Here is an 18,147-nt window from a genome sequence, read left to right as displayed (position 1 = left end):
ATTCCATAGTTGCTTGATATTATTATAATAGGATGAAATGTCAATAGACCCTTGTGAGATATGAGCTAACTCCTTTTTTGAGTTCAAAAATTCTGGCAACATCTTTCTGACCATATCTCTCTTCCAACTCTCCCCAAATGTACTTGGCAAGCTCATAATAGTCAACACTACGAGCTATTTCCTTGGAAAAAGAGTTGACTAACCATGAAACCACTAAATCATTGCACTTCTCCCACTGTCTTGCCAGGGGAGAAGTATTAGGAGGTTTAGCAGAAAACTCAATTAACAAAATCTAGTTTGTTTCTGACACAGAGAGCTACAAAAAATAGTACATCTCCAACTCCCATACCCAGTAACATCAAATGACACTGTGACTAAAGAGGTTCCAAGTACATCATAAGGATGTACATATAAAGGATGACATGGATGGGTATAATCATTATCATGGAAGACAAAACGAGAAGATACACGTCTAGAGGTAGATAAGATAGGGGAGAGGAAGTCTCATCCCGGCATTTCTCAAACACAAGCAAATGAATATCAACATATACTAGGCATCCAAGCTTCAAATGATAAAAGTTACCAATGTCCTTCGCGAACCGGAAGGAACAATAGCACTGGTGTTGAAAAAGCTCGTGAATCTGCAGATGAAAAGATGACTACCAAAACTCTAGCTTTGGCGTGAAGTTGATGAAGACCAAAAATCAGCTGAAGAAACCCAGTGTGCTCGATCTAATAACACAGAATATGAGAAGAACCAACAACAAAATGCAAAATTTGTCAAGAAATTTGGTGATTTCCATAAAAAAAAATAGTCAACCACAGCGAATACAATCGACAACCAAAAACTCGACGAAAAAGCTGAAGGGTAACATCGGACGAGTGAAAATCACGAGGTCTAACTGGATCTTAGCTATAATACCATGTTAAAACTAGGATTTCAGAGAGAGATTGAAGAATCCATTGTTAGGGTTGTGAGAACATAGAGAGAGAATCGAGGATTTTCTTATTACTGTGTTAAAAAAAATCCGCCCTTCAATATACTTGGGTCTGTCTATATATACAGACCCTCTGGCCCAAAAAACTAAACTCACATAACCACCTAACCAACTAAACATTATACATCTCAATAAATACAATGGGGGGCTGCGAGGCCAATACAAAGGAACACTAACACTAACTAATACTAACTACCAGATTTATTATGTAATACCATGTGCTCTAATCTCAACAAAAAGTGGGGAGTTTTGGGTGAAATTTTTTTGTACTCACAAAACTTCTTTTTTTTCAAAAATTATTTTCAACACAATTTTAATTTGTTTTTAAAATTTCACCCAAATTTATATTCAAACGATAGGTAAGTATTATGAGGAGGGTTTGGGGGTGGGGGTGCTTGAGCAAAAAGGTTTATTACTCTTTTGTCAAACTAATTATAGATAATAAAGAAGGTAAATCTTAGCCAAACATAATTAATTTCAAATCCATCCATATTAAGTATGAAACAACCAAGAGAAGAAATGTATAATATTTATTAATATGATAATTGTACACCAAACATGAGAGATGAGCTTACATCTAGAGCAGAGATGCGTCAGAAATGAGAGAGCAAAGAAAGGGAAGAGAAGTAAGTATTGGTAAACGAGAGACTTCTCTCGTTTCTTCTGCTGTGTTTTCTTTTATTTTCTTCGAAAATCCCCCTTCTGGGTTTTTTCCCCTATATATAGTTCCTTTCCCTTTTTATCCAATGATCTTTGACTGACATGCATTCTTACAACTGTACCTTTCGTCGTTGCTCGAACACAGTGTTTATTCTATAACGTACGCTTTCGACGATTTGACCCCAACGTGGTCGAGGTGCTCTTTGTTGTTTCGTCCCCTGGGCACGATTACAGCTTGGTTGACCCCTTATCATTCTTCCTATGGATGACCACCACGGTCAGATTTGACCCATACAGTTAGTCCCTATATTCGTCGAGGTCTCTACTTAGCGGGCTCGATGGGCGGACTTTGTCGATTCAAAAGTTAGGAGAAATCTGAATGTTTGTGCCTTGACCGAGGCCTTTAGGTCAAGGTGACGACGTGACGCTTCAATGATACCACTGAACGGTTACGTCTGTTCGGATTTGAACCATTGTGTCGATTCAATGCATTATGAACAGCCATTGTCATTAAGGCGCATGTTTCCTAGGAATCATATCGTTTCTTGTGCCCTATCAGTTTTGATTGGCGGCTCTTAGGTTTCCTGCTCAGGACATTTATGTTCCTATAAATAAGGAGAAAATACTATTCTATTTCCACACTTTTCGTCTTATCAAAGGAGTTTTGCAAGCCTTTACCTTCTTCAATACTTCAAATATCTTCACTCTCCTGCCAGCCAAATATTGATGCCACCATCGTCTTTCTCTCCCCTTTTCTTACTCATTTACTCCGATTAATCGAGATAAATGGCTGGTACTTCTTCCCATACTGACAGACCCGTCGAAACTACGATGCTGGAAAATGACGCACCCGTTCTCGGAGAAGGAGCAGAGGTGGCGGAAGATGAGGGGATTCCAACAATGCTTGAAATACTGCCCCACCCAGGGAAATTATGGAATGATTTTAATAGCCCTGCCGGAGAAGAGTCGGAGCCTTCGTCATCTACCATGGATGAAACGGTGATTGCGGCGCTAAAGACAAAGTGGGGAATTCCAAATCATATTGAAATGATACCGGCGACGGGAACGGACATTGTGCATCTGCACCGCCCAAGATACTGCGCATTCTACGCGTACCCTTTTGTTGTTAGGTATACAATTTCACTCCGCTCCCTAGTGGTAGACTTTTGCCGCTACTACGAGGTGTGCCTGGCTCAGCTTTCACCGTACGTATATAAACTCTTTCTCATGCTTCTCAAGTTCGCAGAGCTCACTGGTCGTGAGGTCACTTTGGGGTATAAGCTTAACATTTTTGTTCCCTAACTTATTCGAGGCTTGGTGATCCACATGCGTCACTGAGGAATGAAGAGTTTGGTGGTGAAGATGGACGACAAGGCTTATCATAGTTTCTGGGAGAGTTATTTCTTCATGTGGACTGAGCATCTTGTAGTGGACCCATTGGGGCTTCCCGAGACGTGGAACTTCGCCCGTAAGTTTTCTTTTGTTTGATTTGCGACTTCCCTAGAGGCGGTGGCCGACCGTTTCTCTTTAGGTGGCATTGCTAATTCATTTTCCACATTCGCATCTGAGAGATTGCCACCCTCGCCCGTTGATGATATCTGCGAATGGGTTACTGCTATTCTTTCCCATACAGCGGGGGTTTGTGAATGGGCGTCCTTCTATGAGAGATACGGGCGTAAGCATCTCACTGGTAAGTCGGACCATTGCAATCTCCTTGTTCTTTGTCTTGTAATTTGATATCATTGCTTACATGATCATTTTTCTCCTTTAACAGTGAGAGTGCAAAGGGCTAGGGCTCTTCCACTCGCGTTCCGTCAACCGGCACCTTTTGCCTGGCCCGCACCGAGGTCCACTGCCCAGCCTATATCAAAAGCTGCTTAACCGCTTCTACGGATGGGGCTGTGTGCATGGAAATTATTCCTCACGCTGAGACTTCGGCTCATGTTGCTTGCTCAACTAGTGAATCTTCTCATGCTGATGACTGAGATGGTCCGTCGAAGAGGCAGCGACTGGAGTCTGAAGTGGCTCTTTCACTCACAGTGCCTTCGGGGGGCGACCTTCCTTTGAAGTGTTTGAACTTGGCGGTGATGCTAACCCGGCTGCGGAGGCAAGCCAGGTGGGCAAGTCCAACTCGACGACAGAGGCTCTGGCTGTTATGATTGATCAACAGGTTACCGTGACGGGAAGTCAGGGTCCCGAGTTCGCTGTTGCCAATTTGGGCAGGCCTTCGTCTTCTAGACCGAATCGAGCTTCTTTTTCGGCCGCAGAGAGGGGTAATGGGGTTATGGTCGATGACTACGAGTCTGACTCCGACCTCGACCCTGATGATGTCAAGATGTTTGAGGAGGGCTTTACCCGTACTGTGGTGAGAGCGGGAGGTCCCTCCCATATACTTGAGATTCCGTCGGAGCTTAACCTTCCGCGGGACACAGAAGGCTTGGTACCGCAATTCGACCTTTATGTTATGTTGCAGAGTGTGAGGCTCTTCGAGACGTAAGTGATGTTGAATTGATGCATGAAGTGGCCACCATGGGCCTGAGGGTAAGTTTCTCCTCTTTATTTCTTTTTTGCGTTCCTTCTATTTTTGGCGGTCTTGGCCTTACCGACTTTTTTCTCTTTTTTTTTGCTCTCAGTCTTACATACTAGAGATTGAAAGTGGGGTCGACACTTGGGCCAAGATTTTTCTGATGATGTTAGAAAAGTACCGGTGCCATCGCAACAAGTGCCATGAGATGCATGAGCGGATCAGGGCGAGCACCGGTAATCAATCTCTTAGTGAGGAGTTGGGGAAAAGGGATCAGGAGAGTATGCAGCCCATTCGCATGAATAGTGAGCTCAAGGAGCTACTTCGTGTGAAGGACAAGGAACTTGAGTTGGGAAAGGGGGTCGCCGCACAGTGAGCATCTTCAGGCGAAAGTGTTGTCGTTGCAGTCCGAGCTTGATCAAAATGCTACTAGGGTTGAGGCTTTGAGTGCGGAGTGGATGGGGAAATTAGCGAGCTGGAGAGAAAAGTGTACGAGTTGGAGAGCGCCGAGAGTGCTCGAGCGTCGGCTTCATCAAAGGCAGTGGTGTTAGAGGACACTCTCTGCGTCCTTCGATCCGAGCATGAATCCGAGAGGGCAACGACCACACTGAGGGAGGCGAGGCTCGAAGAGCGCATTGGTGAAATTGATCGGGAAGCTTCAAACTTGGGAGATTGGGTCGCTGCACTTGAAGCCGAAAAGGCACAATTGTTGGCCCAAGTTGAATCTGCCTCTACTGCTGTTCCTCGCCACTTGCACGAGCTCTGGGTTCATGACGAGGCCAAACGTGACATATACAAGAGTTTGTGAGAGGTAGGCAATATTTCTAAGGCCGCTTATGAAGAATCCCGGACGAAGGCATGAGAGGCTCGTGTCAACTGCGACTATGATCCTGTCACACCAGAGGCCGACGAGGATGCTGATGCTGAGGAGGAAATTCTTGGAGATAATGATGGGGGAATGGTGGTGATGACGCCGAGTGAAAAGTGGTTGCCTTAGTCTATTTATAAATAAGAAAGTTGTTTCGCTTTTGTATATCCTTTGATTTTCTATCCCTTCCCTTTATTTGTTACACCCTTTTTGTTTTTGGCATAGACCTTCGGATTTTTGCGTGGTGAGTCACTAGTTTTTTGATTTGGGAGTTCGACCTTGATGGGATCGAGTAGGGTCTCATCGTGTGAATCCGAATGGAGTTGTTTTGAACTCGCGTATTCAGGAGAGATTGACATCTGATTTGTTGCTTTAGGCGGAATCACCCTTGATTCAAACGAGGTCGAATTCAGGTTCGTCATTCTAGGCGAAGTCAGTTTTGACTTGGCCATTCTAGTAGGATTGAGTTCTGACTTGCCGATTTATGAGAAGTCAATTTTTTCATATGTATTCGAGCGGGGTCGAACTTGTCGTCGCCATCTGGAGCGAAGTTAATTTCTGACTTTTGTTTGCGCGAGTTCGAACTTTTTTCTTTTTGACGTTGGCCTTTGGCCGTAGGAGTGTTATTTCGAGTTAAGGTCGAAATATTAACCCGTTGTAATTCAAGCAAGGTTAATTTCTAACTTTTGTTTGCGCGAGTTCGCACTTTTTTCTTTTTGACGTTGGCCTTTGGCCGTAAGAGTGTTATTTTAAGGTCGAAATATTAACCCGTTGTAATTCGAGCGAGGTTGAATTCTTCTTTTGGCGATGGCCCTTGGCCGTGAAGGTGTTGTTTCGAGTTATGGTCGAAATGTTAATCTGCTATAATTCGAGCGAGGTCGAATTCTTCTTTTGGATATGATCTTTGGCTATGGGGGTGTTATTTCGAGTTAAGGTCGAAATGTTAACCCGTTATAATTCGAGCGAGGTCGAATTCTTCTTTTGGCAATGGCCATTGGCCGTAAGGGTGTTATTTCGAGTTAAGGTCAAAATATTAACCCGTCGTGATTCGAGCGAGGTCGAATTCTTCTTTTGGCTATGGCCTTTGGCCGTAGGAGTGTTATTTCGAGTTAAGGTCAAAATATTAACTCGTCGTGATTTGAGCGAGGTCAAATTCTTCTTTTAGCGATGGCCTTTAGCCGTAAAGGTGTTATTTCGAGTTAAGGTTGAAATATTAACCCGTCGTGATTCAAGCGAGGTCAAATTGTTCTTTTGGCGATGGCCCTTGGCCGTAAGGGTGTTATTTCTAGTTAAGGTCGAAATATTAACCCGTTATTTCGTTGTCAGATTTCAGACCACCATATTGTCTGTGTATACATCGGAGTGGATCCTGGCTTACTCGGGTTTATTTTTGTAGAATTTTGGGCGTTCCTTGGGGGAGTCCCAGTTTTGCTTAACTTCTGCGTTTTCTGGGTGATTCCTAATTTGCTTAATTTTACTTGCATTGGAGAATACGATGCGTTTCCTGGGTAAGTCCCAGTTTGTTTACTTTTTCTTGCGTTGGAGAATACGATGCATTTCCTGGATAAGTCCTAGTTTGTTTACTTTTTCTTGCATTGGAGAATACGTTGCATTTTCTGGATAAGTTCCAGTTTGTTTAATTTTGCCCGCATTGGAGAATACGAAATCGGAAAATATGAATTGTTGCTGTTTCACTCACTGGGGAGTGTTGTACATGTTTGTTTCATACATTTATTGGGGTTGTTTCCATGTATCTAGTCCCTTCATCGCTTGCCCTAGAGAGTTCGTCGGCAGGCGGGGCGATGAATTATGCTTTGAACTTCAAGATGTCTCCCTCGTCGCCTCGTTAAAAACTTCCCCGAGAAAACCCAATTGGGACAAAACCGGAGTGTGGGAAAAAAAGTATGACTTGCAGGGCATCCTTTTTCAGAAGTTGAAGTATTTGAGGTGGGCGATATTCTAGTTGTTTTGTAGTAGTTTTTCTTCCATTGGTTCTAGTTGGAATGCTCCCTTGCTCGCTTGCTCGTACGGCGCTCATGTTCCTGTTTAAGCCAACAAGAGAGGATAAAACAAAATGAAATCTTCTGTACCTCGATCCAACAGGGTCGGCCTTGTAGCGTTGCTTACTCTACTTGGTGTCCGAACGGTTGATGGAACTATGGTTTTATATTCGATGGCCGTGTTCAGCTTTATTTTTTTAGCAGTGTCTAATCTTTGTGCGGGTTGGGCTCGCCTTACTTGCTGCAGTGTTGAAATTGAGCCTCGTCGATCTCGCTCAATTCGTTCTCACAACAAGGGAAACATGTCATACTTCATTCGTGGACCATCCGATGTGTGGGGGAATGTGAAAGTAGGGTAGGATGTGCTCATTCTTTCAGAGGACTGCGCAACAGGCTGTCGTCCTCTCATAAAGGGTGGGAACATGGGTTAATATACAAGGTGAGTGTGTCAAATGGGGATGTGGTCACACCAGATGACCATGATTCTGTTTTGAACGTGCGTATATCATGCTAAATTTATCGCTACTGGCAAGATGTGGGTTTTGCGTGGACATTGGTTATAACTCCTACTTTTATGTAGCAGCCTGATCTAGATTAGCATGTGAGGTTTACTTACCACTCTTTCGAGTGGGTGGTTGCATTTCGCCGATTTAAGATCTGATGAAAACTAAGAAATTTGGCTAAGAAATCTCCACAGACAGCGCCAAATTGTTTGAGCAAAAAGGTTTAGAACTCCTTTGTCAAACTAATTATTGATAATAAAGAAGGTAAATCTTAGCCAAACATAATTAATTTCAGATCCATGCATATTAAGTGCTAAACAACCAAGAGAAGAAATGTATAAGATTTATTAATATGATAATTGTACACCAAACATGAGAGATGAGCTTACATCTAGAGCGGAGATGTGTCAGAAATGAGGGAGCAAAGAAAGGGAAGAGAAGTAAGTATTGGTAAAGGAGAGACTTCTCTAGTTTCTTCTGCTGTGTTTTCTTTTCTTTTCTTCGAAAATCCCCCCTTCTGGGGTTTTGCCCCCCTATATATAATTCATTTCCCTTTTTATCCAACGGTCTTTGACCGACATGCATTCATACGATTGTACCTTTCGTCGTTGCTCAAATACAATGCTCATTCTATAACGTACGCTTTCGACGAATTGACCCCGGCAATGGCCGAGGTGCTCTTTGCTGTTTCGTCCCCCGGGCACAATTAGAATTTGATCGACCCCTTATCATTCTTCCCGCGGACGACCACCAAGGTCAAATTTTGACCAATACAGGGGGTGTTGGATGTGTCCTTTGATATTTGGGCAGAGAAACACTGAAATGGAAGAAACAAGAGGGCACGTTGGCCTGTACTGGGAGAATGGGAAATAGAACATCTGGAAGATACATATTCTTGTGTAAACAACCCCATGTGAATATTGGGCCTTGAATTACTCTCAACTTTGGACTTTTTTGCCCATTTTTGTATACTAACAAACATACACCACCTCGTTATAATGATGATGATTGGCATTAAATTTTAAAAAAATAATAAAAGATTTATAATAACAACCATGCTTCGTAAGATCCATACCTGAATTTTTTGGGATTTCTTTTTTATGTCCAACTCGTTTTTTCAATAATGTGAGATTTGACATGCAGAGAAATCAAGGGAAGTCATTATTTATACATAATTTTTTTTACTTTATATACACATTATAATTTTTCAGTGAAAGTGTTCGAATAAATTCCTTCCGCTCCCCTAGCTCCGCCACGGATTACCATAGGATGAAACCTCTTGAATTTTCAGAGAATGCAGTAGAATGTCATTTGATCATTCAGTCAACCAACTAATTAAACTCTAAAGTCCATATATCTAGCAAACGAAAGTTTGACATTAATATTTTTAAATTTTCACAGCTGAAAGAAAAAGAAAAAGAAAAAAAAAACAAATAAAATCCGCCGCAAACGAAAGTTTGACATTAAATAAAAAGATATAAGAGCAAGTTTATTATTTTCGAATTTGGGCAGATCCTACGAATTTTTCGATCATAGCAAAAAACGAATAAAATGTCTTCGTATAAATGGAGGATTTGGCAAAAATATATAAAGAGGAAATTAATAGGTAGATCATGTGAGGTAGCAAAAGTTGCAATACGCTAAAGATACGGTCACGTCAAGTTGCAGATAATCTGGTACATTCTTGTCCAATTTAACAAAAGATTTCATCCGTCAAATCGTATCGTCAAAACTGATTGGTTTGATGTTTGTTTTAGTTGGGCAAATTGATTCGAAATTTGATGGACAGATCGGCAGTAGCAGTCACGGACACTCTATTATAATCTTCATACTGAAAAATAAAAAGTATCGCAACAAAATTATGTAGTTAAACAATACTCCCTCCGTTCCAATTTACATGAATATGTTTGACAGGACAGTTCTGGAGTTTAAGAAAAAAAGAAGACATTTTGAATTTGTGATCCTAAATAAGTAAAAAAGGGATCCAAAGTATTTGTGTGGTTATAACGCTTCTCATTAACGGTAGAATTAGAAATTTAAGCTAAATTGTTTTCAAATTAAGAAAGAGGTCATTCTTTTTTGAACAGACCAAAAATGAAATAGGTTCACATAAACTGAAACGGAGGGAGTAATATTTACTGTTAGTCCTACTAGCAACGGATTAACAATAGATTATCAAAAAAGATTGTTAGCTACGAGCGATTTAGCGGTAGGAAGGGGTGTTTGGACTGATTCTAGCCGGGTCAAAATGGGTTGAGTCAATAAATGAGACCTGTCCAAAAGTAATTTCGACTGAGATGGGCCGGATCAAGATGAACAAAAATTGGGGGAAGTGCACGGTTGGCCACTAATAACACATGTATTTACTTTTAAGCCACCGTTTAAAATGTCTTTAGTCTTTAGCCACTCATTTAATAAACTTTAACTGCCCGGACGAAAATACCCTTCTGCTCATGTCCTTAACTTCAGGACTACATGTCCTTAACTTTTGAACTTGGAACTCTAAGTTCAGGACTTCACGACTACATGTCCTTAACTTTTGAACTTGTAACTCTAAGTTTAGGACTACATGTCCTTAACTTTTGAACTTGGAACTCTAAGTTCAGGGCTTCAAGGCTACATGTCCTTAACTTTTGAACTTGGAACTCAAACTTCAAGACCAAGCGTCCTTAACTTTTGAACTTGTAACTGTAAGTTAAGGACTGTTTGTCCTTAACTTTTGAACGTGTAACTATAAGTTAAGGACTGTCTGTCCTTAACTTTTGAACTTGGAAATCAAAGTTAAGGACCTATTGTCCTTAACTTTTGAACTTGTAACTGTAAGTTAAAGAATGTCTATCCTTAACTTTAGAACTTGTAACTGTAAGTTAATAACTGTCTGTCCTTAACTTTTGAACTTGTGTCCTTTACTATTGAACTTAACTTTAAGACTTCAAGACTACATTTCTTTAACTTTTGAAATTGAAACTCTAAGTTCAGGACCATGTCCTTAACTTTTGAATTTAACTTTATGACTTCAGGACTACATGTCCTTAACTTCTGGGAAGGAATTGCATTTCCTGTTTACTCATCACTCTTTTTCTTATTTTCACAACGTTATATCTTAATCTTTTTTTTAAAATCTGGAACCTCTCCCCATTCTCCTTTTGCTTTTGTAATCGTTTCCTTATGTTCTTCATGCTTGTTTAGCTTATCAACAAGAACTATAACCAAAGGCATTTAACATTCAGTAGCATTAATAGAAGTTCGTACCATTTGGTGCTCTCGTTGACCTTCCTTACCAATGGGTGAAGATGAGGTTCCGAATACACGATTGCGCACCTTAGATGCGGAAATGAAACAGTATAAATACACTGCATTTCTGTTTGGGAAAAGAGATAGAAGAAAGGGTAACACAGTCTTTTCATATTAATTTTAATACACTAGTGACTACTATTGCTAAGCATTAAAAATGCTGGATAAAAAGTAAATATCAGCTTAAACAGTGTCTACCCACGCCATTTCTACGCAAAAATTTGGTATAGCTCAACCTGCTCAACTCTTACCAAGCTTTAATTAATGTATATTATTTTCTTATGAATTGTTTAATTATCAAAATAAAACTTTTTTTTTTATTTTGTTATGATCATATATAACGTATCAAAAAATAAAATTATTTTTAAAATATTCTGAGAATGTTGTTCATGGATCAATTTTGGCTAAAAATCAACCCAACTTTAGATGTACTGGACCAAGATGAGCTAAGTTCAACAAATTGGCGAGTTAACGATCCGTCCAACCTTGGGCGTATTGGGTAGATCATATTTTTCTGGACCAATTTTGACACCTCTAGATATATTAGCACGAAGTTCATAGTCAATTCAAATTTTTTTTAGCTCTTGTCAAACAATTGGGTCCCAATAACTTTTTTTTTTTCAATTTACTTTGAAGAAAAGATGCTTTTAATAACATAATCATCGTCGGATTTTGTCAATGTTTGGTGAAGTATGACAGGAGTGTAAGTCAACTCCTTTTGAAGCATTTTGAATTTACTCAGACAAGTTCGTTGAAGTATTTTGAATTTTTTCACGCAAGTATCAAGAACAATTCAATTCTCATAATAAACAAGACGAATTCAAACTTAATATTGAAAATTAAACTGCGAATTCAAAATCTCTAGGATGATACTTCTAATAATACTATGTATAATTTATGTAATCTTTAATAAAAAGAGTAATCCTCCATTTTGGTACAATATTTGGGACTACTTCAATTCATAATCACCTCTATATGGAAGAGAGTGAAAGTCTTAGCTTGAACCCTACACCTAGGCAAGCTACGATAACAACAACTAAATTACAATTCAAGTCAACTTGCTTTTGTCATTTTTTATATATCTTTTATTTGGCTTTTATACAAATTCGAAGGTTAATAAGTACTACATATCAAGTTGTTGGCCAACATAATATAAAAAAGAAGTAGACTAGGAGTGTGTTGCGATGAATATGTACATTCTTTCACCTATAATTAGAGTTTTCATACTTGAGCCTCGAGAATAAAGAAATTCCTTATAGAAAATATTTACCTTTTTATGATTCATTTACACCAAAAAAATAAATTATTTTCGTGTGATTTATAAGTTATAATTTTTAACTGTGAAATTAGCCACTAATATGTACATTAGGATAGGTTGTCTTTATCCGAGCGTAAGCTTTTCACCGTTTTACGGATCCTATAAAAACACAGAATACTTTGTGTATTGAATTGCCCTTTTATTTACAATGAAAATCTTGATTAGATGGATCAGTATGTCTCAAATATAAGATTTTCATAAATAAAAAATAAAAATTAGGAGAGGAGGAAATAATTCAAAAGGTAAGGGAAAATGTAAGACAAATGAAATTTGTCATGTAGCTGTTGTCTGCCGCATCCTATTTTGAAATCTCTGCTCCCTCCCTTTGTTTCACCGTCTAGAGACTCCCCTTACCCCCCCTACCTCCCCCGCCCCCTAAAACCCCCGGCATTCACTCTCTATATTTTCAACTCTCCACACTACACAAAACTCCAAGCTAGCTTTCAGCCTCGTAAAACATTCCTTTCAGCTTCTTTATATAGGGAAATACTCCAAGTTCTATTTTCTTCTCTGCTTCTAAACGTTGGGTTTTTTCTAAGAAATTAATGGCGGTTTCGTCGAGATCAGTTAGAGCAACGGAGCTACTTCAAATGCCTAAGAAATGGAAAGATAGAGAAACTAGCCCTGAACGTACCAAAGTTTGGACTGAAACTCCAAATCATAAACCCAAAACCGAACGCAAGCTGCCCGTTGTTTACTATCTCACGAGAAACGGCCAACTCGAACATCCCCATTTCATGGAAGTTCCTCTTTCTTCCCCTGACGGCCTTTATCTTCGAGGTAAGCAAAATTTTCACTAGCCAACTTAACTTCATATATCAAATTAACAAAAATAATAGATCTCAAGGCTTATCTGGTGCAATTCTATTACAAATGATAACGTTGAGCTTCAGTTGTTACCAATATGTTGAAATAGTTGAGTTGCGTTTAAGCTGATTGAGACGCCATTGTCATAAAAAAAGTTGTTACAATTATGTTTTGGAAGTGTTTTTAGCATTTGGTTTGAATGTACAGTTTTTTTTCTTCCAGATGTGATTAACCGCTTGAATTTTCTCCGAGGAAAAGGCATGGCTTCTCTGTATTCCTGGTCAGCCAAAAGGTGAATTATAATTATTTGAGTTTTTATTATCAATTTCAAATATGTGTCACGAGTTTCATTCATCTATGGACTTGATTTGATTTTTTTTTGTTGCTAATTTTGAGCAATTCAGAAGCTACAGAAATGGATTTGTGTGGCATGATTTGTCGGAGCACGATTTTATATTTCCAGCACACGGTCAAGAGTATGTTCTCAAAGGCTCAGAACTTGTCGACGGTGCAATTACAATTGCATCTCAATCGGAAGAAGTAGAATTCTCCAGTTCGAAAACTCCGGTGCCGGAAGTGAGAAAAATTGGCGAAGATCGTGAATTCCCGGCGGTTTCACGGCGGCGGAACCAGTCGTGGTGTTCTGCTGATTTCCACGAGTACAGAGTGTATAAGGCAGAGTCTAGCGAGGATTCCACGGGAAAAGCCGCCGCCGATGCGTCAACTCAAACCGACGACCGCCGTCACCGGCGAAGAGAAATCGGAATCGTCGAAGAAGAAGAAGAAGAGAGAGATTCCGGTCAAAGCCAGTCAACGGAGCTGAGCCGAGGAGAAATTTCTCCACCACCATCTGATTCAAGCCCTGAAACACTCGAAACGTTGATGAAAGCCGACGGTAGAGTAATCGTACGATCAGAAACAGTCAACGAAGATCAAACGGCTAACAATAATCAATCATCAAATGGAAAGGGCAGCAGCAGAGCATCTTCCGTGTTCATGCAATTATTATCGTGTGGGTCAATGTCCTTCAAAGATTGTGGGCCCGGATATTATGGGAAAGATCATGGGCTTTCCTTGATTTCACACTACAAATCAAGGTTGCCACGTGGACCGGGATTGAATCAGGTGGAGAAGGATGCAGAGAATACTACGGTGGAGTATCAAGGAATCATAGAACGAGTTAAGCTAGAGGATAAGGAGTACTTTAGTGGAAGCTTAATAGAGACAAAGAAGGACGAATATCCAGCTCTGAAGAGATCTTCTTCATTTAATGCAGATCGGTGAGTTAACTTCTCTTTGTGAAATTTGTTGTTTGTTTCTTTAGCTTCGTGTCAAAAATCACTATTACATGACACTTTTGCTTAGTTCCAAAATACCTTACTTTGCTTAGAGAGATTCGATGTATAATGTCTGTTTCATTCAAAAATTTGTCCCTTTGCCTAAAGTTAAGTAATTTATCCAACTCATGTAACATGAACTAGCTAGATGCTTTTCTTTATCCGAGTTTCTATCGAAAACAACCTCTTTATTTCCATAAGATACACATTATTCTTTTCCGACTCTGTGAGAATATATTGAGTATGTTATTGTTATAACTATTACAACATGAACTAGCCGTAAAAATGAGATTCAAAGGTGCAGTTTAGCGGTCAATGAACTCAATGAAAATTACATGAAAGAATAGGTTTTAATAGAAGCAAAACTAAAAAGTGATTTTGTTCATCTGACTAAGTTTTTGTAAGTAGAGTATCGAAGTACTTGTACTAACGAGAAGTCGTACTTAGTTAAGGTATGCACAAGCTAACTAGAATATCATCTCTGTTAAAAATTAGCTGTAACTGCAAAGGCCTCTTTAACATTACGTTGAAGATAATACATGGTATATGTATAGTTATTCAACAACAACAACAAATTCAATGTAATCTCATAAGTGGGATCTGGGAAGGGTAGTGTGTCTTATCCCTACTTTTAAGAAGGTAGGAAGGCTGTTTCTGATTACATGTATAGTTATTCATAAATACATAAATCTATACTAAGTTTAAGTTTTGTCACACAAAATAGTTATTAACACTAGAATCCTAGGAAAAATTATTTGGCGTCCTTATTGCTTTATCTTGTTAACTAGGAGTTATCTGGTGTTTATGAAAGGCTTTTTCATGTGGTCACTGGTCAATCAGTCTGCAATCTGAAACATAATTATTCAAGAGAGTAAATTTTCAGACTTAAAGAGGTTCTGCAGTTTCTGGTTCTGGCTATTTGCATTGGGCAATTATTATTTTCCACTTAAAGAAAAAAATAGCTTCTAGTCAAGTTTATTCATCACTACACGTGAATTACTTAAAGGGTAACCTCATGACTGATTGGCAATATGTGAGTAAATTGATCAACTTTTTTTTTTCAAGATTCGAGTAGGGGTAACTTCAAACCTGTGAAAATATGTCCTGTTTTCATGATTGAAAAGTACAATTTCTGGATTGGCTTATCTACTGATCTTTCCTCTTGTAACTTAGTATACTTAGTATAGGGGTATTGGTACAATGTCTCAATCACATTGCCCTCCAAAGTTAGAACTAAAATTTATAGCACTGTCTTCCTAAATGGTACATATCAACATTAATAACTTCTGTAATCTTTCAGAATTGCAACAGCATAGTTTGCAGGGAAAAAAATACCTAACTTATGTATCCTACTATTCTATTCATGTGGGGTTGTTTATCTCTAATCATTCACCAATGCCTCTTATCTTCTTTGAGTTATGGTGTTATGAATGTGAGAAAAAGTACATAATTAGGTTACCTTTTAACATAATTACATGTGTTTTCTCAATGATAAGTATAAACTACAGTAAATATATATATATAATGTGAGTGTATATAACCCAGTAAAATATCACAAGTGGGGTCTGAGGAGGGTACTGTGTGTGCACACCTTACCCCTACCACGAGGGAATAGAGAGACTGTTTTCGATAGACTATCGGCTCAAGAAGACGAAAAGAGACAATATGTCACTGTATATAACTCAAATCTTTTTCTTTTTTGTTTAAATGCAAAATTTCATTTTCTTTGTTTTTTGTGTTTTGGTTTGCAGGAGCTCAAAGTTGGAACTGAGGGAGAAAGAGATAGATGAAGTGAAAGCAAGATGCATTCCAAGAAGGCCAAAGAATCAATCCACCAGAAAGGAAGGAAGCAGTAACTTGTCTTGCAGTAGCAGTGCTAGTATTTCAAGTAGTAGCAGTAGCCAACATGGTAGCAAAAGAGTAGTGGTTCAACCCCAAGTCTAGAATCTTTAATTAAGCCATAATTTAGAGTCAGAAACATTCACCAGAACAACCTCTTTTAATCTCCTTGGTAGTTGTAAATATGGAGTATCTCTGTAAGCTAAATGAAAAGAACAAATTCCAGCTAGTAACAGACAAGAAAAAGGTGTCATTCTGGGTGAAAACATGATGTGATACCAAGAAACATAGGACAAAATGAGCTGTTGACTTCGGGAAAAAAAAAAGTGAGAGGCTGCTGCTTCCTTTTAAGAATTTCAATATACTTCTTTTGTTTAAAGTGGATGGAATTGATTGATTTTTTGCTTGACGCTTTATAATCTAGAAATGAGCTAAGGGTCTATTAGAAACAATATTTCTGCCTGTCCAGGGTAGGTATAAGGCTGCGTATATCATCCTCTCCTCAAGACCCCACTTGTGGGAATACATTAAATTTTTGTTTGTTGTTGTTTTATAATCTAGAAATGTGCTGTATTGACCATTAGGTCGCCTAAAGTTAAGTTGTCAATCAAACTACTGTAAATTATCCTTAAACACAAAGGCCAAATAAATGAAGGGGTGGAGTAGCTCAAGATCAACCCCCTCATGAAAAAATGTGTGTACGAGAAGTTGATACTGATATTCTATCATTTAACTGGCGTATGTATTATTGCATTATCGTGCTAACTATGAGCTATTTTGAACATACGAAAGGCTTTTTGATATGGTGAATAAGTCTGTAATCTCAAGTACTGATACAAAATCATATGTACTTGAGACAAAATCAGATACAGCTTTTTAAGAGCACTCTAAAATGTTCAATAGAAGGATACAGGCAAGTGACCAAGGAGTATGGTGACATGGATGCGATCTTCCATCCATCCAGAGATTTCGGGTTCAAGCTGCAATGAATAGGATAAATTGGATTCCACTTTTCTTCATGATTGAGTTGGATAACTTTTTGAGGATTGAAGCCCGTGAAATGTTGATTCTTTTGTCCTATTCCTAAGAAAGAGAAAATAATAGATTAAAGACAAGGAAAAGTTTGTGAGTTGGTGAAAATATGGAGAAACATAGGACAAAATGGCTTTGTATTGACTTGCAAATCACGGCACGGATCCAAGATTATTGAGAAAAGAAAGTGAGAGAGGACTGCTGCTAATTTCAATTCGACTTCTTTTGGTGGAAACTTTGTGAATGGAATTGTTTGCTTGTCGCTTTCCATGTTGGATCACTGTCTTTCCATATGAAATTTTTCTACTCATTTTTGTTGACATTGAGACTTGAGAGCACTCTAATTTACGTTAAACATTGGGAATTACATATCTTGTCTTGTCCTATAAACTTGTGCACTTAAAATTTGCTAAACTGCTCTTACTTTGTATTTTTCACCAAGAATATTTATTAAAACAAAAAAAGGAAATACGCTAGGAATCTACTATATATACATAAAACAATTGACTTCTTATATATATATATATATATTCTAATTCTCCAACATACCCCCTTCCACCATCCAACATGCCCCTGTTCACGCCCCCGATCTCTCTTCTCCTCCGGTGGCAGATGCAGAGCTCGTTCACCGGATTCATCTGAACCTACTATTTTTGACGCATAACATAATTTATATTTTCTTTGTTTCAAATTAGATGAGGTAGTTTTCTTTTTATTTTGTTCCAAAATAAATGATATATTTTTAAATTTGAAAACAATTCAACTTTAAATTCTTCATTTTACTCATTTTACAAGTTTTTATAACCACACAAATATCATGATCCCACAAAGTTTTTATCCCTTAAACTTTTAAGACCATAAATTTCAAAAGTCTTTTTTTTTTCTTTTTTCTTTTCTTAAAATCCGTATCGAATTAAACTACCTCATCTAAATTGAAACGGAGGGAATAAAAATTTAATCCTAAATT

At 38.6% G+C, this 18,147-nt stretch overlaps 1 protein-coding gene across 1 annotated transcript; it reads left to right on the top strand.

Annotated features, from left to right (window-relative positions):
- The first annotated feature begins 12,595 nt into the window (after positions 1–12,595).
- LOC104231073 (protein SOSEKI 5) lies at positions 12,596–16,557 on the top strand. Its single transcript, XM_009784001.2, has 4 exons — positions 12,596–12,945; positions 13,195–13,264; positions 13,377–14,252; positions 16,061–16,557. The coding sequence occupies exons 1-4, from the start codon at positions 12,711–12,713 to the stop codon at positions 16,251–16,253; spliced, it is 1,374 nt and encodes a 457-aa protein (XP_009782303.1). The 5' UTR covers positions 12,596–12,710; the 3' UTR covers positions 16,254–16,557.
- The last annotated feature ends 1,590 nt before the right edge of the window (positions 16,558–18,147 follow it).

This window comes from Nicotiana sylvestris, chromosome 11 (genome assembly GCF_000393655.2).
Source record: "Nicotiana sylvestris chromosome 11, ASM39365v2, whole genome shotgun sequence".
Taxonomy (NCBI): Eukaryota; Viridiplantae; Streptophyta; class Magnoliopsida; order Solanales; family Solanaceae; genus Nicotiana; species Nicotiana sylvestris.
This window is presented reverse-complemented; position numbering and strand designations above follow the sequence as displayed.

Excerpts from the sequence above, each read along its gene's own strand:
- LOC104231073 (XM_009784001.2), top strand. The coding sequence starts at position 12,711 with ATGGCGGTTTCGTCGAGATCAGTTAGAGCAACGGAGCTACTTCAAATG. Across the intron at positions 13,265-13,376 it reads TATTCCTGGTCAGCCAAAAG|AAGCTACAGAAATGGATTTG; the intron begins GTGAATTATAAT and ends TGAGCAATTCAG. Across the intron at positions 14,253-16,060 it reads TCTTCATTTAATGCAGATCG|GAGCTCAAAGTTGGAACTGA; the intron begins GTGAGTTAACTT and ends TTTGGTTTGCAG.